General features: G+C 36.7%; 1 protein-coding gene and 1 pseudogene across 5 annotated transcripts; one reads left to right on the forward strand and one right to left on the reverse strand.

Moving 5' to 3' along the window:
* Positions 1-6234: 6234 nt before the first annotated feature.
* LOC147493225 (protein FAR1-RELATED SEQUENCE 5-like) lies at positions 6235-13152 on the forward strand. Of its 4 annotated transcripts, XR_015198397.1 has the most exons (9): positions 7825-9765; positions 9896-9979; positions 10046-10177; positions 10377-10549; positions 10649-10750; positions 10940-11163; positions 11718-11999; positions 12125-12372; positions 12474-13152. XR_015198397.1 is itself a non-coding variant. In XM_086565560.1 (8 exons), exons 2-8 carry the CDS (start codon positions 9330-9332, stop codon positions 12835-12837), a joined length of 1515 nt encoding a protein of 504 aa, XP_086421686.1. In that variant the 5' UTR covers positions 9018-9156; positions 9290-9329; the 3' UTR covers positions 12838-13152. The 4 variants fall into 4 exon arrangements, 3 of the variants coding, with proteins under 3 accessions (XP_086421685.1, XP_086421684.1, XP_086421686.1); XM_086565560.1 differs by lacking the exons at positions 11718-11999; positions 12125-12372 and having other exon boundaries at positions 9018-9156; positions 9290-9765; XM_086565559.1 differs by lacking the exons at positions 11718-11999; positions 12125-12372; positions 12474-13152 and adding an exon at positions 6235-6462 and having other exon boundaries at positions 7396-9765; positions 10940-11430.
* Positions 13153-13669: 517 nt separating this feature from the next.
* On the reverse strand, positions 13670-16396 carry LOC147493226 (uncharacterized; annotated as a pseudogene). The gene is made up of 5 exons (XR_015198399.1): positions 16264-16396; positions 15433-15521; positions 14502-14615; positions 14019-14132; positions 13670-13932 (listed from the first exon to the last, which is right to left on the reverse strand). The product of XR_015198399.1 is annotated as an uncharacterized LOC147493226 (transcript).
* Between the last annotated feature and the right edge of the window lie 6340 nt (positions 16397-22736).

A 22736-nucleotide genomic window follows, 5' to 3' on the forward strand; every position in this document is an offset into this window, starting at 1 on the left:
CAACATAGCAGTTAATTCCTTAAGTGTTCTATTCTTACGTTCGGCTACTCCATTCATTTCGTGTGAATAAGGAGTCGTCTAAATGAATTATACCATGTGATTGTAAGAAAAGATTAAAATCAGTAGAATCATACTCAGTACCTCTATCACTTCGAATTAGTTTTATGTTTCTATCATGCTGATTTTGAACCTCAATCACATAAGCTTTAAAAGCATTTAAAGCATCACTCTTATTCTTCAATAAATAAACATAGGTAAATTTTGAGAAATCATCAATGAAGGTAATAAAATATCTTTTACCACCTCTAGTTAGAACACCTTCAAGTTCACAAATATCAGAATGTACTAATGCTAGCAGATTTGTACTTCTCTCAACTGACTTGTGAGGTTTCTTAGTGATTTTGGCCTTGGTGCATGATTCACAGTGTACAAAAACATCATTCTTCAAGATAGGAATTAAACCCAATGTGCTCATGTTCTTAACATACTTCCTATTAATATGACATAATCTACCATGCCAAACATTAACAGAATAAGCAATCATGTAAGCAGAAGTAGAAGTTTTATTCATGTCAGCAACATTCAACTTAAACATCCCATTACATGCATATCCCTTGCCAACAAAAATTCCAGACTTAGTGATCACATACTGATCACTACCTATCACTTGCTGAAAACCAGCCTTGTTTAAAATAAAACCAGAAACTAAATTCTTCCTAATATCGGGTGTATGAAGAACATCCTTCAAAACCAGTTTCTTCCCAGAAGTAAACACCAACTCCACATCACCAGAACCTACAACCTTGATAGTATGGTTGTCGCCTAATAGAACTTCCTGGTTCACAGTTGTAGTATAACTCTTGAACCGGTTTCTATCAAAACGGACATGCCTAGAAGCACCCGATATCACCCACCATCCCTCGAGACATTGTGAATTGACTTTCGGTTATCATTGCCACAAAGGTGTCCTTAGTGACATTAGCCTCATTTCGGTACTTGCGCAGTTATGAGCATAATGTCCTTTTTTGCATGTATAACATACAACTTCATCGTCATGTCCATCGGTGGCCTTTGGTTCATATTAACCCGGTTCCGGTTTTATGTGGAGCTTTCTTTGTTATTATTCGGTTTGTTCTTCATTGCCTTTTATTAGGTTTGATTACAATTGGTTTTATTAGCATGCTGATTTATAATATTAACTTTAGCCTTGGCAGATGACATAGCCACTTCCTCATTGTGATCCTGTTTTCGGGATTCTTCTTCAATCCGGAGTTTCATAATGAGACTCTCCATCGAAAACTCCTTGGATTTATGTCTAAGAATGTTCCTAAAATCCTTCCATGAGGGAGGAAGCTTATCAATGACGACTGCAACTTGAAATTGCTCGTCAATCTTCATTCCCTCAGAAAGTATTTCATGAACAATTATTTGTAGGTTGTGACACTGAGTCACAACCGACTTGTTATCTTCCATCTGGAATTTAAGGTAACGACTTACAGCGTACTTTTTCGAGCCAGCCTCCTCAGTGTCATATTTCTTCTGCAGGGCATCCCACACATCAGAAGCAGTTGGAAGATAGCAAAGATCAGTCGCATAAGTCGCCGTAAGTGCATTCAGGATATAGTTCTTGCACTTGAAATCCTCAGCATTCCATTTGTTGACAGCAACAGTAAGAGCAGGTTCCAACAGATCTTCCGCCGTAGGTCGTTTCTCTGTTAACATTATCAACCTTCACCAAGGTCGATAAAATGTCATCTTTGCTTTCCACCGCTTTGAAGTTTTGACCGCAAACTTGAAAGGGCGATTATTGTTGTTGTCGTTTTGAACGGCTTCCTTCCTCGTGTTCCATTGTTAAACGGACAAAAGAATACCTTAAATCGTTGGAAAACAATCGCAAAAACAGGATTAACAATGAAATTGGAAGCCGAGGCGGACTAGGTCGCTCTCTTTAAGGTATTATGGTCCGTTCTTCCCGGTGCGCATGCATTACGGAACCTCCAGGGATACAACGACCTCTGTAAAAGTCTTGATGAGCACCGCAAAAAAAACCAAACTGGAAGAGAGAACAAGAACTAATAGTCTACGCCATTATCGAGGGGAGAAAAGTTTTTCTTAAAGAGAGGAAAGATATGAAAAACTGGTGTATTTGGTCTGATGTAAAGCCTTGTTTTTATAGGATTGAGAGAGTGTAACGTTTGGTCAACTCTCAACGTTATTGTCAAAAAATAACGTTCCAAACTAAAGGTCGGTTACGGACTTACAGCAAAAAAAAAAACGTTTTCCTTTTTTGTTTGTAAACATACCAAAAACGATTAAAATAACCAACAATATATAACCTTGTGGCATACAGAGTCCAAGACAGATATGCAACTCTCGTGATGAGTAATGACTGAGCTTTGATCTTTCGGCGTGGTGAGAGCACGCGAGAACAGGACTACAGGTCGTTGTTAGCTTGAAGTCTTGGAGTCGATCTCCTACAAAGAATAATTTGTGCCAGTAATAAGTACTGAGCATGTGTGTGACAAAGTAGGCATACTACAAATGACCAACAGGTCATTATAGAAGATGGGCATGTTACATGAATTCGAAGTGTATGCAAAGTCCTGTTGATAGGAAAAAATTATGAGTGAAAATTTCACTTCTTAAGGGCACGTGAGAATTTCTAGAAAGTGGGTCTTCTCATTTTAAAGGCAAACAGGTGTCTCATTTTAACTTCTTGTAGAAGGCAAGTATCTTGTCAGTCACCATGCTCTGTGCTAGTTGAAGATGTAATCAGTTATCAATAACAAAGTCAAAAGCATTGGATCATAAGTTGCGCATTTGTGAGAAATCGAAATGAGAATTTGTTGTTGCTGAAAATATTGGTGGACTATTGGAGTTTATGTTTGTTATTAAATGTCTCACTGTAGGTGGTTAAGGGAGATTGTTCACCGGAGATGAATGAAATAATAGTTGGGCGGATTTTCGAGAAATCAGTCACGGTGCCAAATGCAAATGCACAAATTTAGCAAAAAGACATTTAGGAATTACACCAAATATGATCTTAGTTTGGTAGAGATTTATTGGAGAAGTATTTGGATAGTGGAGTTTGCACATAACAAAAATAAATAGACATAAGAATTTAGGTGGTTCGGCATAGTCATTGCCTACGTCCACAAGGGTTGGATATTGATGGAGGTTGTAGTGGTGGTAATTACAATAATTTCAGTGTGTATGGAATGGGTTTATAAGTTAGCACATTCCATGTATATGTGAAGGCATTGGAAGCCATTAGAGAGTGAAGAAAGCTGGAGATGGAGATCGAGGAAAAACCCCCTTGAGAGTGTGGAAATGTATTCTTTATGTAGTTGTGATTGAGGGAGTAGGTGGCAGCAAGGCCCAAAATATCGATATCGATGAATATATCGGTGTACCAAAAAACCGATATATATCGGATATTTCGGATATTTCCATTTTTTTTGTAACTAGTCCAAACTATTTAAAATATCGGATATATCGAAAATATAATATCGGAAATATCGGAAATATATTGAAAATATCGGATTTATATTTTAAAATGGTCAAAAAGTTAACCGATATATATCGATTATATCGGAAATATCGATTATATCGGCGATATAAAGTTTCATATCGGAAATTCCGATATATATCGGAAAAAAAAGAGTTCTATATTCGGTGGATATATGTCGGAAATATCGATGTCGGTGTACCAAAATACCGATATATATCGGCGATATATCGGATATATCGGCAATATTTTGGTCCATGGGTGGCAGTATGTGGTGGCACTTGTAGTGGCATGTCCGACAGTTGTAAAAGTATGTTGAGTGCACTAGTGGTTGACATTGTCAAGTCTTGATGAGATAATGTGTGAGATAATTAGTTAAATGTGGTACGCCATATGTCACCAATGATGGACTGATCATGTGGTTAGTATGAGGATGTTTGAAGTCGTAGGTTGCATGTTTGGAGTCGACCTGGAATAGTGGACTCGATATAATCGATTTGGGGTAGGAGGTCCCTTACAATTATCATAGCAATCAGAAGAATTTTCTTTTTATCATTGATTGGAAATGATTGAAACATGCTCGGAAAAGTCAGAATATGCATTAAAGCGTGGACTCTGATGTAATTCACGGATGACGCACAAAACATGCATGAATTGTATTTTACTACAAGAAAAATGTATCCATGATCATCTTTGCAAACTGCAGATTTTTTTTTTTTTTCCCCCGATAATCTACGATAGATTATCTAAATCTATTTGTTTTTGTTAATGTAGAGGCCCTTTATGCTAGTGTTCTAGAAAACGCTAGGCGGTAGTTGGGCAGTGAGTGAGCGTCTAGTGCCTAGGCCTTTTAGTCAGTGTCTAGACGAGCTAGGCACTAGGCGTTGTTTTTTTTTTTTTTTTTTTTTTTTGCCTCCTAATAAATATATTATATATAATATATAGTCGTGCACACACCATACTACAATAAGTGAAGAAAACAAGCATTTACCATAATTCAAAAAAAAAAAAAAAACAAACAAACAAAGAAGTACTTATTACAAAAGGAAAGAAGACGACAAGTGATATGCTCGAGTTGAATACGAAGACCAAATAACAATTTCATATAAAAACACATTCCCTTTTTTATAGTGATATATAATTTACATTGGCCTTTAGTTTTTTAAACTCATTCAAATCTTATGCTTTTATGAGTATTTTATTTTCGACATTTAATTATTTTTTGAAAAATAAATAAATAAATATATAAATTGAGCCGATTAGCCGGACTAATTGGCCACCTAGACCCGCCTAAAGGCCAATTAGTTTGCCTAGTCCGCCTAGAACGCTTTTTGAACCGATTTAGGTCTAGGCAAGTCTGGCCCCACCTAGACCGATTTTTAGAACACTACTTCTTCTTCTTCTTTTTTTTTTTTAAAAAAAAAAAAAATTTAATTCGTCTAAATCAATATATACCAGGCATTCAGGCCCGGCGTGACCTGTGGTTGTTATGCATTGGGAAAAGATATATATGTAATATAGTGTGATTTATACTTGATATAAATCTAGTCTGGTTGTAGTAATCAACAATAATTGATATTGATTTCTTTACTTGAATTTAATTGGTATTTGATTGGTACCCATGCACTGATGTACCAAGCAAGATCGAAATTTAGCAGGGTTGCTATTATATGATGAAGACGTCAGACCCCCACATGTGATTTTCTTCTGTTACAACTTACAAGACGAAATTCAGCAAAAGGAATTTAATTTATGCTTATTGGCATGGATGGTGTTCACTGAAGCCCACTTAGCATATACAAAATCCGCAAGACCAGCGTAAGTTTCAAATCTGAAAATGAACCACAACATATTCAATCTATGAGGATTCGTTTGTTCCTCATACTAAATACATTTAGTTGAGACTTACCACAATACCCTAAAGTTTAGGCTTTATTCAGATCCACGTCTTTTCATGTTTCGCTGTTTCACATAAGTGTTTAATTAACATGTAATTTGTCCACAAAGCTGGTATGCAATTGACTAGCGACCCACCAATGCACGTAGCATGTTTAAAGGATCAAGCCTACGTGTCTTGATGCAAGCCTCCCTATGAAGTATGAAGTATCGATCTGTCCTCTAAGATCAATTGCATGCACATTGCAACAACCATGTTTTGAATAACTCTGATAGAGAAATGGCAATATGATGAAGAAAGCTTTGAGAAATTGTTACTTTCTAAAAAAATTCAACATCATGTTTAGTGTTCCTACGAGCTATATGAACAGTGCCTATGATATATATATATATATATATAGTTGTAATTTGTAAACAGCTTGTTTAGTTCGCACACTAGTATTGTACATGTTCCGTGATCCCATTGAAACAGCACCTATGAGCAATGTTCTAAAAACCAGTAGGCAGTAGGCAGGAGGCGGGGGAACGCCTACCGCCTAGGCCTTCTAGACGGCGCTTAGACAGGCTAGACGCTAGACGGTTTTATTTATTTAAATTACCTAAGCCAAGAGATAAGAGCAGCAGCAACAGAGATGGGAGGGAGCGAAGAAGAAGACCACAATTATTTTAGCTAGCAATTGAACCTTTATGTTAGCATGTACTATTGGGCTTTTTTATGTTTTTGTGTTGGGCTTGTAATATGAACGTTTAAAACTTGAGGCTTTCTTCAATGCGCATTTCATTCAGTGGGCTCAATGCGCACAGATCTCTGCCACTCGTTTTTCAGTTTTTCCATCTTAAAGAAAAAAATAAATAAATAACCGAATTGTTTACCAAAGGAACTGGTATAAAAAATACTCAAAAACATTTGTACCAGATTTGTCCTCCGTATTATCCACCGTTTTTTTCTCCAACTGACTCGCCAACTTCTTCTTCGCTCTACTCTCAACGGAACAGAAAGGCGACTTCATATCATCTCTTCTTGGCTCCTCTCTCAAATTTGCATATTGTTTCTCCTGGTATCTCTCCCGCACTCCACTCATTCTCTCTTTTTTTCAATTTTTTATCTTTTCAAGTGCATGGGTATGATCTTCTTCCTCTATTGTTTTTTTATTTCGATTTAATTTCTGTTTCTTAGGATTTTAGAAGCCCATTTTTTTCACCCAATATATTTTGTATGAATTTAATCTTCATTTAGTTTGTTTCTATTATATCTAGTTGAGCATTTGCTTTGGACTTCAGTTAATTCATCTAACCCATGTTGTTTGAGATTCGGATAGTTGGTATAAATAACCAATTAGTTAGAAGTTATTGTTGTATGGTTTTCATGTAAAGTTCACCACCTCTTATTAAACTATGTTTGGTTTGAGGTTGGTGAAATTAGTTGAACGGCACATATGTTATATTAGTTTGAGTTCAAGGACTTCTTGTTTACTTCTCTTATATGATTTACTTGGTTCTCTTACTCCTTGCAATTGGGAAGGTCTATAGTAGTAGGGAACCAGATTAAATATTTGGCATCTGTTACAGCCTTAGTTTAAATATTGCATACTTGTTTAGAATTGTGAGAACCCTTGACCAGTGATTGCCCTGCTGCCCTGATTTTGAGCGCAATCTTATCATAGTTAGAGTTAGTATTGGGTCAGGACAAACTACATAAAAAAGATAGTAATTTGTGTCTATTTTCTTATAAATCATGTTTCATTGCATTTGGACATCAGAGTTAGAAGCTATGCTTGGTCGAAAATGGGCTGGTCAAACTGTTTTTTTTTAATAGTGAATTATGGTGTATTGTGACGAAGTCGCATTGATATTAAAAGATGAATACTATATTGATATTTTTCTAAAATCAGGTGATCTATGTCTACTTGTCAGAGCATCATTAGTAATTTGTTCTGAGAGTATCTACTTATAGAATTTTATAATATTCCTTTAATTGTTGCATTGATTAGGTGATGATGTCTACCTTTAATGAAGATGATGAGTGGGTTAGAAATGTTCGTCTTGATGCGTGCCCTGACGAGGAAAGTAATTGTTTTGACACTGAAACAGATATTTGTGTGGAGCCAGTCATTGTAAACTTAGAAAACATAGATACATCGGATGGCGAAAGTGAAGGAGAAGATGAACCTTTTGAAGAAGGGGATAAAAATGAAAGAGAAGAGGTAGGAGGATGTGATAAAGAGGATATGAATTCTTTTAATCAACCCGGTGCAAGGGAAAATGGAGAAGGTACAGATTGTGAAGACGAGAATGCAATCATGTTCTCTATGCGTTTTAAAACTAGTGACGAGGCTTATGACTTCTACAATGAGTATGCCAAATTTGTTGGATTTAGTGTTCGTAGGGGTATCCATAGATTTAATAAAGATGTTGAGCATAAGCGAAGATTTCTGTGTTCATGTGAAGGTAAGAGAGATAAGAAATATTTTGTCCTAACCCCACGCAAAAAAAACCACGGAGGGAGACTCGATGTGGGTGCCTTGCTCATTTTGAAGTGATTTTAGATGTTAAATCCAAAATGTGGGTTGTTAGTGGTTTTTTTGGAGAACACACTCATCCGCTTGCGTCCTATCCAAGCTCAATGTTTGGCCGATCACATAGAAATGTGGGTAATGAGGATGCAGCATTAGCTACAACTCTAAAAAATGTGGGCATAAGAACCTGTCAAGTGATGGATTTTTTTGTGAGTAAGGCTGGCGCTTTTTGGAAAGTTGGATATATAAGAAAAGACCTTTATAATCGGATCGATAGAATGAGGAGAATTCAGTATATAAATGGGGATGCCAGCACACTTCTTATCAACATGAAGAATAAGTCGAAGATTGATCCATCATTTTTCTACGATCACGAGGTAAATGTGCATGGTCAGTTGATTAGATTGTTTTGGGCTAATTCGATGTGTCGCTCAGATTATTGTTGCTTTGGCGATGTGTTATTGTTTGATTCGACATACCGGACAAATCATTACAAAATGCCAGTTGTTGTGTTTGCTGGAGTGAATAACCATAGGCAAACTATAGTTTTTGGTTTTGCAGTTATGACGAGTGAATTAAAGGAGCCTTACATCTGGGCTTTAAAGTGCTTTCTACAAGCTATGGGCAATAAGCCACCAATGTCGGTCATAACTGATGGTGACCATGCAATTCGCAAGGCTATCAAAGTTTGCTTACCTAGTGCCAAACATCGCTTATGTGCGTGGCACATTCTTAAAAATTCCATTAGCAATGTCCGTGTCTCTGGGTTTCAAAAAGACTTTTGTTCTCTTATGTTTATGAAGTGTTCTCAAGAAGTGTTTGAGCAAAAATGGAAGGATTTGTTAGAAGCACACGAAGTCAATGACTACGAGTGGGTGAAGAAGATATACAGGAAAAAGATTATGTGGGCAGAGGCATATCTCCATGGCACGTTCTTTGGTGGTTGTAGAACCAGCCAACGTTGTGAAAGCATAAACTCTGTTATACGGCGTCACGTGAAGCCCGGTATGAGAATGGTTGAACTCTATAATAAATTGGAATTAGCACTTGAAAATATTCGTCACCGTGAGCATGAAGAAGAAGTGATTTCTTTGACAACCAAGCCAGTAATTGAGACCCACCTGATGGGCTATTCAAATCAGGCAGAATCAGTCTACACACGGGCGGCTTTTGATGTGTTTAATAAGCAATTGCAGCAGGAAGCGATGTACATTGTAGATTCGAAAAGGGATCAAGGTGACAATATTCTTTCCTACACTTTGCGTCGTCATTTGAGTAGGGGACGCAAGTCCATTGTGCAGTTCAATGTTGTTAATCAAAGCGCCAAATGTTCTTGTGGTCTATTTGAATCTTGGGGTTTTCCATGCAGACACATCATCTCTGTTTTCAAAAATGAAGATGTCTGCAAAATGCCCTCTAGTTGCATATTAAGGAGGTGGACGCAACATGTGAAATCGGCTATTCCAGTTGTTCTTCCTAATATTGTGCACAGGGTAGCTGCTTATGCCATGCGTTACAGTGAGCTTATGGGGATTTGCAAGAGCATATGTATGGGGGCTGCCGAATCTGAAGGTGCTAGTGGAGAATTTAAAGATTTCCTAGCTGCTTATATTATGTCGAAGGAGACCCCATTAAGTGGTGAAAGAAACACTCAAGTTCCTATTCAGGAGCCATTAAATACTTCGGGAGATACCACCCATTTTGATCTGATTCGGGATCCACCCCATGTAGCACCCAAGGGTCGACAGAAGAAAAGACTTAAAGCGCACAATGAAACAACAGAGAAAACTTGTGGCCTTTGTGGAGTTAAAGGGCATACAAGGCTCACATGCCCAGAAGTTGGGGGTAAACATCACTTTAATTTTTTCAATACTACTATCTATATACTCAGAAACTCTAGCTGTAAATGTGTTGCACTCATAGTATTAAAAAATTCTTGATTTTATTAACTGCAATTTCATCTGTGTATGTATAGGTCCTAGTATAAACTTAAACCATTTGGGGAAATGTGCTCGAACAGCCGATTTGAGCGAAGAAGAGAAGATACATTCTACGAGTGGTAAGTACTGTCTTTTTCTCAATTTTGGTTTCCAGTACATTAATTCTCAAATTTGTTCTAATATAGGTGCATGTGGTTTTGTTGCTACGGAGAATTCTGATAAAAGGAAAGGGCGATCTCGAATCAACAGGTGTGGAAACTGTCAAGAAGCAGGGCATACGAAGCCTAAGTGTCCATGGCCTATACCTAAATCACAAGGTGGTTGTTTTTCCTTACTAACCTTGATTGTACTGGCCCACTCCTTGTTATTTTTCGTTCAGTTGGTTGTGACCATTTAAACTTTCCTTTTTCTCGTGATCACACCACTATTTTTGCATTTCCTATGTTCATCGCTTTTGTTTATTTTATCATTTTTGTGTCTTTTTTGCAAATGTATGACAAAAACGAAATTTTGCAGCTGCACCAGAAGTTTCCATTACTACACTTGATATACGTGTTGGCATAATTACAGACGTTAAGAAGCATCCAGATGTTGATTCTCTTTATGTGCAAGAAATAGATGTGGCTGAAGAAACCCCAAGGACGGTTGTTAGCAGCCTTGTCAAATATATCCCTCTGGAGGAAATGCAAGTATGTCTGTTTAAGATATAATTATATTTTCATTGTTATTGCATTTAAAATAAAAAATATGAATCAGAAATTAGAGACATTACACTTTCTCATTTGCAGAATCGGAAGGTTTGCGTTCTTTGTAATCTAAAACCAGTGAAAATGAGGGGCATTCAGTCACATGCAATGGTTTTAGCTACTTCCAACGATGATCATACTAAAGTAAGCACTATTTCATCTAGTATAGAATTACTTGTAACATTGATATCCTGAGTTTCTCTAGTGACGTGCTAATTGTCTAAAAGGAGATAAATACAAGAATGGTGTTTCCAACACAGCAAAGCATTTGGTTTCACGATAATTACTGGATACTGCTCGATCAAACTATTAATGAGCATCCATCTGTTTCAGGTTGAATTAGTTGATCCACCCTATTCTGTTCCTGTGGGGGAGCGCGTAAAGTTTCCTGGGTTTCAAGGTGAACCTATTAATGGCTATGTCAACCTGAATGTTTTTGAAAAGTTGCAAGCAGATCTCCACACAGACATGGAGCTAGTAGCTTGCTATAAAGATGCGCCCTTCACCACATCTACTGGTGTATGCAAAGTTTTGTCCATTTGTTCCGGAGCTATAAGGTAGATAAGACCCACAAGATCTGCTACCATTTCACCTAAGCTAGCAGAAGGATTCTGGTTCAAGTTCATTGACTTCTCTAATGAAAGACTTGTAATTTTGCTGCATTGTAGTCGTTGTACTAGTATTTTTTTTTTTCAGTTAGGACGTTATTTGCTATGTTTGCTCGTGTTTTGGTCAGTTCAACGAATAAATTTATTCTTATATTCTTGTGTTGTTGTTTCGGTCAGTTCAGCTGAAAGAATCAAGTGAACTTGGTAATTGTTAAATACCATCATGCAAAGCAGAATACGGAATATCTTAAGAACCACTATATTTCCATTAGTTTATGATGATACATCAACATATGACTTACTAACATTTATCACACTCTGAAAGTAATTTATATCTCCTGTTCACTTAGCTGTTTGAAGGACTGTTCATTCTTGTATATGAAGAGACAAGATGTGCATTTGACAAATCTGAAAAACATAAATTTGCTTGGCAAGTCCTTGTCGCTATCTGCCAGCCAAAGAAAGTAGTATAATGTACTCGTTTCATTCTCTTACTTCTACAGATTGGAGTCATGGTGATGGTTCATGGTGATGACAAAAGTTTGGTTCTTCCACCTAAAGTGGCATCCATCCAAGTTATTGTGGTTCTTGTTCCTTACGAAGATGCTGATATGCAAGTCATCTTTGATGTGTGCTCTGCCACTGTGGAAACATTGAGCAATGCTGGTGTCCGCGCTGAGAAAGATATAGAAGAGGATTCACCTAGTTGGAAATACTCACAGTGGGAAATGAAAGGTGTTCCTTAAAGGATTGAGATTGGGCCAAAAGACATGGCTAATAATCAAGTAAGCTGCAGGCTGAACTATTATCTTTGGAAATACATCTAGTTATGTACTTGTTTCCATTTTTCATTTGTTTGAGTTCGATCTGTCTTAAAGTGTGTCTTGCTGCTAAATCTTGTGTCCCTTAGAATCATCTTTCAGATTATAGATCTCCCTTTTACAAGGTGAAAGTGAACCAATGCTTTCATCATAAGACAGAAAGCAGCATCATCACTTCCAACTGTTTATCTAGCTGACCCCCACTTGGCACGATGATAACCATCAGTCTTAAAAATGTAGTTTGAATTTACTAGTTATGTACTAATAAAGAAGGTCGAGGCGATACTAGTGTTTGGAGAGATACTCCCGAGGACAAAACCCAGAAAGCAAAAATGAAGTAAGTACATTTCTTGGTGCTGATTGTGTTAATATCCTGTGGTTCTTTACTTTAACATGTTCTAAAAGTTGTTAGTAAATACATCTATTTCTGTATTGCAGCTATTTAGAGGCTTACAATGAAGCCGCAGCACTTGCTTCCAATGAGGAAAAGAAAAGAACTAGTTCTGATGCAGATTTGGTGGACAAATACAATATCACCAAAAGTTCTAAATCATTGGTGGAGAAGCACCAAGAAGAGTCAGCTAACCGCCGAAAAAGAAAGTCCAAACAGGAGAAAACGAAGGAAAAAGACTTAAAAGAGCAAAAAGAGGAAGAATGGGTAGGGAAACACCCTTGGAAGCCTTGGGATCGTGAGAAGGATCTGACAGCAGGTCGACAGAACGTCAATCTTGATTCAGAGAATATGGTCAAAGGATTATCTTCACGATTCTCAGGATGGAATGTACAGAGAAATTTCTTGTAGGTGAGGAGGATGACTTTTGTGCTTTATGGTTAAGGCACTTCAGGACATGCAATGTTGGACTTCACCAGCATGTCTCGCAATCAGCCTCAACTGTGTTTCGTAAGGAAAGGAAAGAAATAATGCCAATTCGTTAAATTATGTATACTATGTACTAATCTGATGTTGTAGACATTTCAATTCAGTGTAAAATCAAGTTTTGCAGTGAAGATATTTAGTACTCAGCCATGCTTCTATATCCATTGCGGGTCTGAAGATTATAGTGTTGGAAGGTTGACTTCATTGATAATATTGAGTTATGTTCTTTTTACACACAAATTGTGCAATTCAAATTTCATACTTTACAAGAATGAACTTTATGTTTTTGGTTTGGAAAGACAATCTGTGACATTATATGTAGCCTACTACCCGTCTACCTGCCTACCACATCATGCCAAGAATTCTGTCATTGAAAGTGCTGTCAGCTGCGAAAGTCAAGTATATCTGCCTGGATGCCACGCGAGTTAGCCATTCCTCCTCCAGTGATGCTTAAAAAATCACTTTTCTCTATTCTAGATACTGGTGCAAGTCTTCCCCTTCTAACTTGGCTGCTGCCCTGAAAGAACTAAGACCACAATAAAAACATATCAATAAACAAAATGATCTAATGCTCAAAATAGAGCTATATGCTAGTGAAAATAATAATGAACGACACACTTCACCTGATCGAGAGTATCATTCTTCTGCTGTTGCAACAAGAAATTTGAGCATTTGCCGCCATTGTAAGGGATAGAACCAGAAGCAAGTAGCTGGGAGGCGTTGCTCAATCTCTTACTTATTTGTGATTCAAAGCCTATTCACTGCATTGATAAATAAACCAAAAAAATCCTCCCCACAAAACATGCAAAAGTGTACAAACATAAGATATCATCACATCTTCAATCTTCATACATTTTCACAATCTCATTCACCAAAAACTTAAAGAGCTAATAAATGAAACTTACCGTGCACATCACTTTGCCTTGTACAAGAGCATAAGGAACAGGCCCAAAGTAACGTGAGTCAACTGAAGCATATACGTACATTATCCCCTTGCACCCATACATGTCCCTTTGGTACCTATGAACCATGCAACCTCAACATCAAACTACACTTGTCCATTAAAAAAAACGTAAAATAAAATAGGACATTACTCATTTTATTACCACAAGAGACTTGGTATGTTCACTATGAGCCTGGTCAACAAGAAAAGAGGCACAGTCACCTTCCATACCCAAAACACGCTTGGTAATAGATAATTGCCACAGATTTTGTACCATCTGGGGAGCAAACTAATAGTTACATTCCAAAGAAAGATAATTACCACAGATTTTGTACCATCAGGGGAGCAAACATGGAGTGTATTAGATTGTGCAGGTTTCCAAAAGATGTTTTGCAATACACAAGGAGTATGCAGTTTTGGATAATCTTCTGAAGAAGAGTTTCCAAGTTCAGAGTCAACCACCTAAACTATTGTTCTCAAATTCTAGCAATGACTATACTATTTATATATCATATGGATTAGAGACATATTGTTCCATTACAGGTAGTATGCCATAGCCATATACTTTAGCAGAACAAACTTTCATCAGCAAAAGAACGTAAATGAGAAAAAGAAAATTCAAAAAAGGACAACAAAATAAGTATACATTGTGTGGCAGGCATGATAGAGTAGATACTGTTACGGCAGTATGCTGAACAGCATTCTCCAAGACACTGTGAAGCTCTCTCTCTTTCTGCAGCTCTTCTCTCAATCTTTGGACCTGTTGCGGCATGACTTACATTAGGGAATATATAGTACTACTTCACATTTCCATTTGCAATAAACATAAAATGCTAAAGATATGAGAGACGACAAAGGTAATTGATAGAAATATAGTTATGGATCGTAGTAGAGTCGATCTTCTTTTGATGTTGGGGGAGGAGGTCACTTTCAAGGAAATTCAAAATTTCAATGTGAAGCCAACACTTCAAGTCTGAGTTTCATTTTTCTGTTAGGTAGCTAGTGAGTTTTTGGTCCAATGGATGAAGGTGAACATTCCTCTTACTCCTAAGCTCAGACACTTTTTTCTGTTGGTAATCTAAACTCAGAGACTTAATGCATGTAAGTATACTACTCGCGACAATACAAAAGATAAAATGTTCCGAGAAAGAAAATCTGTGAGTGACACCATCTTGCTGTAATGTAGGAGGGTCACTTCTTTGACAAGCTGTCCAATTCTATTCATACCGCTGGAAGGTCTGTAACTGTGTTCACCACCTCAGGTCCTCAGTAATATCACAGAACTTTGTTTACTATTGGTAGATATAATTGTGCCAAAGTGTGACATGAGTTGTGTTGTATATGGGAGCTGCTATCCATAATTTAGAATATTGTTATACTCATGACTTCGTGATTTTCTACTCCAAACTTTAACCAAATCATATAAACCACAATAAGGGCAAATTTGGTTGAAAATCTAATTCTTGGATACCAAAAGGTAAAATAGACGCTAATTATTTCATTTTAGCCATACGAGCAGCAATCAGAGACAAATTTTTATATGGTCTCAATGGAGATCAGGAGGAAAGTAAACTTACATCTTGTTCAAGGTACTCTTTTATTGCATACAAATTCATCTTCAGACCAGCCACCTCCTCCTCTAGTCGATCCATTGGAACTTGGAAATCTAAGAGAAAAAAAAATAAATAAAGAAACATTTAGACCTAGGACAATATCAGCATTGCATATACTATCTAGCTTAATTTTTAGCACTGTAAAATAGTTAACTAGTTACTATATTTTCATACCTTATTGAAATTTTCACGGAATAGTGAGCTAAGCATAGTCTATCTTTCACTCTTAGAATAGATTAGTTATGTCAGGGACTAACATACACCGCGACTGAGTTGCTTGATTTCTGGTCAGCTTTTCTAGTCTCAAATTATGCTTACTGAAAACAACCTTCCATCCAAATATAAATTCAGGACTTGTTTAAAAGTGAGACAGTATGTAAACATAAATAAAGGCTCTCTTTAAACAAATTACAAGAGTCCTACTCACATTCTCTCAAATCAATAACTGAAAGGAACAAGATTCAGCATAACATCATTACTGTACAGGGCAGTGAATTCCCAAGGGTTCATTGACATAAGATCAGTTCCCAGACTAGAGACTACAACATATAAAACTCAACTCAAAAGCATATGAACCAATTACCATGGTCAACGTCTCTTGTCAAATTGGTCACTATAACATAGACAACAAACTAAAAAAACCACTTACAGAACTAGATTACATTTTTGGGTAATATGCTATGGTCTTACATGCATGAATATCAGAATAATTGCAGAGAATAATTGATAACAGGTGTTCATTAACTAAACATGAAAAACTAAAGCATAAAACATATAGAACATAGAAAATATTACCTTTTAGTGTTGACACGCGAGCTGAAAAAGAAACAGAGAACAACTGTTGACTGTTGATGGTTGATGTCTCTAATTGGGAGGGGAGGTAATAAATGGAGCGGAAATAGAGAATGTGCAGTGGAGATCCATTCGAAAGTGGAGGGGGAGAACATGGTGATCGTGGGGTTTGGACGTGGTGTGTGCGGATCGTGGGTTTGGACGTGGTGTGTGGGGAAGCCGCGAAAATAAATTATCGAATTTTTTTGAAGTTTTGAAATTTTGAAAATTCCGATAAACTGAAACAAAATTGAAAATTGCACTTCATCCGAAATGTGGGTAACGGGGCAAATCCACATGGCCCAATTTTTCCATATCTGTCGATCTCTAAAGCACGGACGCACTAACCCATGTGTTGTGTCCACGTCGGACGCGGACACGGACATGGACGCGTGTCGGACGCGGTCAACACGGTCAAGACGCGGTCAACTAAACTGGACGCAGGTCAAGACGCAGTCCGGTCGCGGGTCAACATGGTGAGGACGCAGATTTTGACCCAAACAAATAAAAAACAAATCAAAATAATATTAAAAAACTACATTTTTTCATTTTTTGTTTTATTAAGACTTATGACATGTTTTTAAAGTTTAATTAGGAAATATTAAACTTAATTTTGTGGCTATTTATCTTTAATAGTTTTGAATTTATAAATGTTGATACATTTAATTTAGTTTTTAATGTTCAATTTATATAAAATAAAATTATTAATATTAATTAATTTCCGCGTCTTTTCTTCAAGCGTCAAGGCGTCCTACTGATTTGAGATATAACCGAAGTCGCTTAGTCTCAGGTCCAGCGTCTGCGTCAATGTAATGTGTCCGTCCGGTGCAACATAGCTCCACACACACCCAAAACCAAAATATAACGGTCTATATCGATATTTTGAGATTCCGGCTTTTTGAAATAGTTAAAATTTTAATATATATCATTATATATCTGATATATCGCTGATATATAACGACATATGTCAGAATTATCTATCAATAGTAAATATAATCGGTCAAACAATCAACAGGTCAATCGATATATATCAAATATATCATATATATTGCTAATATATATCGATCCAAGTCAATCGATATACATTATTTCCATATCGCGGTACCCATATTTCGATATATTGATATATCGGGGCGATATATTTTCGACCTTGGTTGAAGAGAAAAATAACTAAGTTAGGGGTTCAATAACGTCTTTATTTGACAATTTTTGGTTTAGGAGGGAAGTAAAATCAACTTATGTGTTTGCTCAATAACCCCAAATAGATATGAATAATGATGGTCAATATGAATAGTGATTGTTCATAACTTATGTTAAGGTATGAGGAGTGATTGTTCATACTCATATTGAGGTATGAACACTCATTATTCATACCTAAAATAGGTATAAACAATGAGTCTTCATATAAACAATGATTATTCATAGCTCAGGTTGAGTTATGACCCCCCTCCCCCCCATCCCCCAAATAGGTATTAACAATCATTATAGGTAGGAACAGTCATTGTTCATACTCATAGTTTATGTTGATGTATAGTATGAACAATGAGTGTTCACAACTCATTTCGATCCTTAAACTAGAATTTTAACCATTAGCTCATGCACTCGAGTCATAATTAAATGAATACATGTAAATTTAATTTTTACAACAGAATTACCTTTTTTTTTTTCTTTGACATTTAAATTGAACTTGTTAGTGTCATTGTGATACCCTTAATTGAATATGCCTTAGAAAATCTTCCTGGCCGAGAATATGTATTGAGAACAATTTGTTCATCCAGAAGCTAGCGGAGTGTACGTAGACTTGTTCCAATTCCTCATTCATATCGTGGATGCCACTTTGAAAACATTGATCTTCTAATAAGTTCAATTGTGGTTCTACTTCAATGTGTTTTGATATTGGTGTTCATGCATTGGCACTGAGAAACCACTTAATAGAGAATATACAAGTTACATGATTCCTTATATATGAGCATGCTTCTAGGAGCAACTTTAGAAATACCATGAATCCATGATTATATTCCTTGATATGTACTTTGGACGTTGAACACCAGTGATGGAGAAAAGGTGAGTTGAAATCCTTGATCTAATTAGGCAAATTCAGTCAAAAGGAAAACATATATACCTTAATTATAAACGATTTTGTTTTTGAAATGAAAATCAAATATACCTTAATCAAGTTTCAAACTGAAATTGCATAAGTTAATGTATACCATGTTTAGTCATCTTTCATAAAATAAAAGAAAAATGAAAAAGAAAACTTGCTTTATTAGTGTGGCCTTTGTCAATATACGTATATAGCTTCATTGCCCAACCTATAGTGAACTTCTCTAACCATGGTCATCGATGGAAATCTCATCTTATAATCCCACAATTTATTCGACCATATCTTCAATGTATAATATGAATTAACTTGAGATAGTACGTGCAGTGCAAGCTCAGGCCCATTACCTTGATACCTTGAAGGCCTTGAATAGTTGAACTACAGTCTTACTTTAAATGTTGAAATGTTGAATAATTTGTTTACCCAAAGGAAAAAAAACCATCTCAAAGGCACACGCATACATGCAACACACCTCATCTATTATTGGACATCCTTTGTTTTTGACCTTCTTTAATATAGATTCCAGAGCAACTTTAGCAGCATTCTATTCTGCCTCTTTCTTATGTAGAAATGTCTCAACTGACATATAATTTCCCCCATCAACAGAAACAAAATATCTAAATTGTGGCACAGTTCCAAAGCATTCAGTAGTATAGGTTAGAAGTGGCAGTTTGGATTTCTGAGCATACTCTTGCAATCGGTTCTTATGCATCATGACTTCAATTAGACCACGGGGTGTTCCCAATTAGACAAAAAAATAAAATCCATGTCAACAACTTTTTTGCACTGAGTTAAAAAGTATCTAGACAAAAATATAATTTTAAGTCAGAAGGGAAAAAGCAAAAAACCACTATATAACTCATATATATGAACATGCAAACTATAAACTATAATAGTCAGAGTTTGTATATTAACCCTCTAACTATAAACATGCAGACACATGAACCACCTCAAACACAACCAAACTTAACTAAAAAATCACAAGCTAATCTATCTTATCAAAACAAATATATCTTTCTAGAGGTCTTTCTATCTTATGCTCAAGGGGGGCAAGGTATCACATTTTATCATTGGGGGAGCAGATTTGATGTTTCCGGGTATTAGTATACCTGCTGAAGGAGTTCTTCCTTTTCAAGTTTGGGCAACCATGGGCATAACAATCCCTAACAATGTAGCTCCAATTGCAGTGCAGCGATTATTCCATGGACTTCTTTTCTTATTTCTTCCCCTGATCTTGTAAATAATGATTATTTTGGTGGAGTTGTCCATTGAATACCTTTGGAATGTTTGACACGCGGGGATCGACCACTATGAGTAGCACCGCTAAGCACTGAAAGCCGGTTTGCGTGTAAAGGCTTTGCAAATAATCCACTGTTACTGAGATTCACTCTGGCAAGTATACTGAGCAAAATTAATTGTTTTTCCAACTTGGTCTAGGCCGTATATGGTTTATTTATGGAGGGACTTTTGTACAGGGAATCTGTAGAAGGTTATTACGTTCCCAATGCTGGATTTCTAGAGGATGTTGTGCTTAAAGATCCTGCTTTAGCATTGGGTGGTCTGATATCTGATTCATGTACCGAGCAAAAAAAAAGATATCTAATTCATGTGGAGGCACATGTAATACTTCAAGTCAACACAATGGCACAAATGGAGAAGTTGCAGGCATAGGAAATATCCACTCAAAACATCATCTTGACAAGCCACATATTGAGGATTAGATTACTGAGGAAATAATTTCAGAAACAAGTGGTTTGAAGATAACAAGTGATACTTCTGTTGAGGCAAGTATTGAAAAGGACCAGTATGACATGTCCACTGAAGAACTGGTCTCATTGCTAAGTTCTCAATATTTTACAGCTTCTAAGTTGACATTTTAGCGCCCACCACATTGCTAACAAGCTGACTTTGCTAGCTGGGACGAATTTGAAGAAGAATATACATCTCAAAAAAAAAAACATAATGTCTTTTACTGCTGCGGCATGTATGCAACTCCTTTAATTAAGTGTTGCTTCTTAGGCTGAGTCCAATGGCTGTATCCTCACACTTTCACTTGGTTTGTACTTTTTCTTTTAAAGAGATACCAAATGTAATTGCATTGACCAATTTCTTAATAAATTTATAAAAATACACGGCGAACTCCATTGTCCATAATCTTGCTGTATGGATTCCAGCTTAAAACATGTTAAACATGAATGTACGTATTTAATTTCAGTTTCATTCTTAGCTTTGGAAATTTTCAAATATTCCTATTGATTTTTGTATAGAATAGCTGGGGAATCTTGAAATTAGAGATGGTGACCAACGGCATTGGATTATAAAATTTGTTATCTGATTGTGGTTAAAATTATGATGCCACTTGCAGTCTAAAGGTATGATGTGTAAATGACTATGTAGGCTCGAATTAATGTCTCTATACCCCCCATCTCCATCTTTAGTGAGAAAGTTACCTTTGCATATTCCTACAAATAGTACTTTGACATTAGTTTGTTTCCGTTTATAGAAAAAAGACTTCGTGTTTGAGTTTTTTGCAATGGGTTCAAAAATTGTTGTTGAGTTGGTTAACTGGTTGAAAGATGCTTAACTTAATTAAACCGCCAGTATGCTCACATAGTCTTCCATAGACATTCATGTGCAGAGCACGTGCATTCATGCTAGTGAAAATAGATAAAACAGATATAGGATAAATATCAGCTTAGGGATAAAGGTCCCGTAAGTAAGTAGATAAGTTTCAACCCTTGTTTTTCGGGGAGGTTTTAAAAACTAGAAAATAGAGTATTCTCACGTAGAGTTTGAGGGAAAAACCCAGCGAGAGTTTTAGAAAAAAAAAATAGTTTTACTGAAAGAAGAAAAAGTTTTGAACGAGGAAGATTGTCCTTTCGCACAACAGGCGACTTCGGTCTTTCAGGATTTTTCTCGATGTTCGGTTTATAAACGGTGAGTAGTTTAGTTTTATTTCACGTCTATACATAGATAGTTTACTGTCCAAACAAAGTTTATGCGCTGTATGTTTTTCTGCTTATCATTCTGTAGTGATTCTATAATAATTTGTGGTCTCGCAAATTGGTAAAAATGGTTCATTGTTAGTATATTGTGGTTGGTATACTGTTTTGCTGAAAAACTGCGGAAACTCTGTTTTGAGCGTTAATGGCGACGTGAACCAAAGCCAAAGAATAGTTAGGACTGTTAATTTCCATTACAGGTGGTCCTAATATAAATTGGTTGGGTTGAGTAAATAGTTGGAGGTAGTTAGGGGCGTGTGAGAATGGAAGAATGGGGCTGTCGAAGCTTTGGATAATGCTAATGGCCGTCGGCTGTTGGGATGGTTGTTTAAATTCTTGGGTTATTAAGTAGAATTTCTTGAATTGAATGGTGGTTTTGGTGGGTTTATACTTGGTTGTTGGTCGATGGATGATGAAGAATAGATGGGCTGTTGGTTTAGGTTCGCGGGAAGCTTTTACAGAGAATTAATGGCCGTAGATCGCGATTTTCGCAGTATAAGGAAATCGCAAATTGTTGGTATTGGTGTTTAGGGTTTTCTCAAGGAACCCAACCGCTGGGTTCAATAGGGTGGCGAGTGATGGCCGGTGGTGGCTGTGGTGGTGGAGGCGCTGTGAGGGGAAGAAGATGACCAGCGTTTTCCTTGTATGTTGGGCTTGGGCCGAACCATTTCTAGTGTGGGTTGGGTAGAACCAACTCATGATGAGTGAAGGAGATGAACAGTGAGCTGGTGGAGGTGTTGTGAGGAAGGAGATGAACAGTAAAATTCGATTTGGGCTTGGGCCAAATCGTGGGTGGGCTTATGTGTTGTAATTTTTTTGATTTTATTTTGATTTTTAGTTTTAGACTTTGGGCTTTGACTTTGGGCTTTTGGGTTAGAGGAGTTTGGGGCCGGTTGACTGCTGTTGACCTGGCTGGTTGACTACTGTTGACTATTGGCAGGCTGACTTCGATTTGTTGACCAGAGTTGACTTTGACCGTTGACTAGAGTTGACTTTGATTAGTTGACCAGAGTTGACTTTTAACTCGGATTATGATTCGGTCTATTAAGATAGGTCTAGGACTATTAGCATGCTTGACTACGTTGGTTAGAAGTTTTTAGTTTGTCATTTTATTTTTCTTTTTGTTCCTTGGTTTTGTTACTTAGTTTCATTATGTCTCCCAGGTAGTAATTTTTGTTTTTGTTCGGATAATACCGTACCTTCTTCTTAAGAAGTAATAGAAGTAATAGAAGTTTGTTTTTTCTAAATTTTGCTATGTTAGTTCTCATATATTAAGATATCGCCGCAGTCGTTTGTGAGTCAAAATGAGCGTTTAAAGAATATTAAGGGTCAAT

The sequence above is a fragment of the Coptis chinensis genome, chromosome 6, assembly GCF_015680905.1.
Source record: "Coptis chinensis isolate HL-2020 chromosome 6, ASM1568090v1, whole genome shotgun sequence".
In the NCBI taxonomy this organism is placed as follows: Eukaryota; Viridiplantae; Streptophyta; class Magnoliopsida; order Ranunculales; family Ranunculaceae; genus Coptis; species Coptis chinensis.

Excerpts from the sequence above, each read along its gene's own strand:
- LOC147493225 (XM_086565558.1), top strand. The coding sequence starts at position 7,965 with ATGTGGGTTGTTAGTGGTTTTTTTGGAGAACACACTCATCCGCTTGCG. Across the intron at positions 10,178-10,376 it reads GCCTATACCTAAATCACAAG|CTGCACCAGAAGTTTCCATT; the intron begins GTGGTTGTTTTT and ends GAAATTTTGCAG. Across the intron at positions 10,751-10,939 it reads CCAACGATGATCATACTAAA|GTTGAATTAGTTGATCCACC; the intron begins GTAAGCACTATT and ends CATCTGTTTCAG.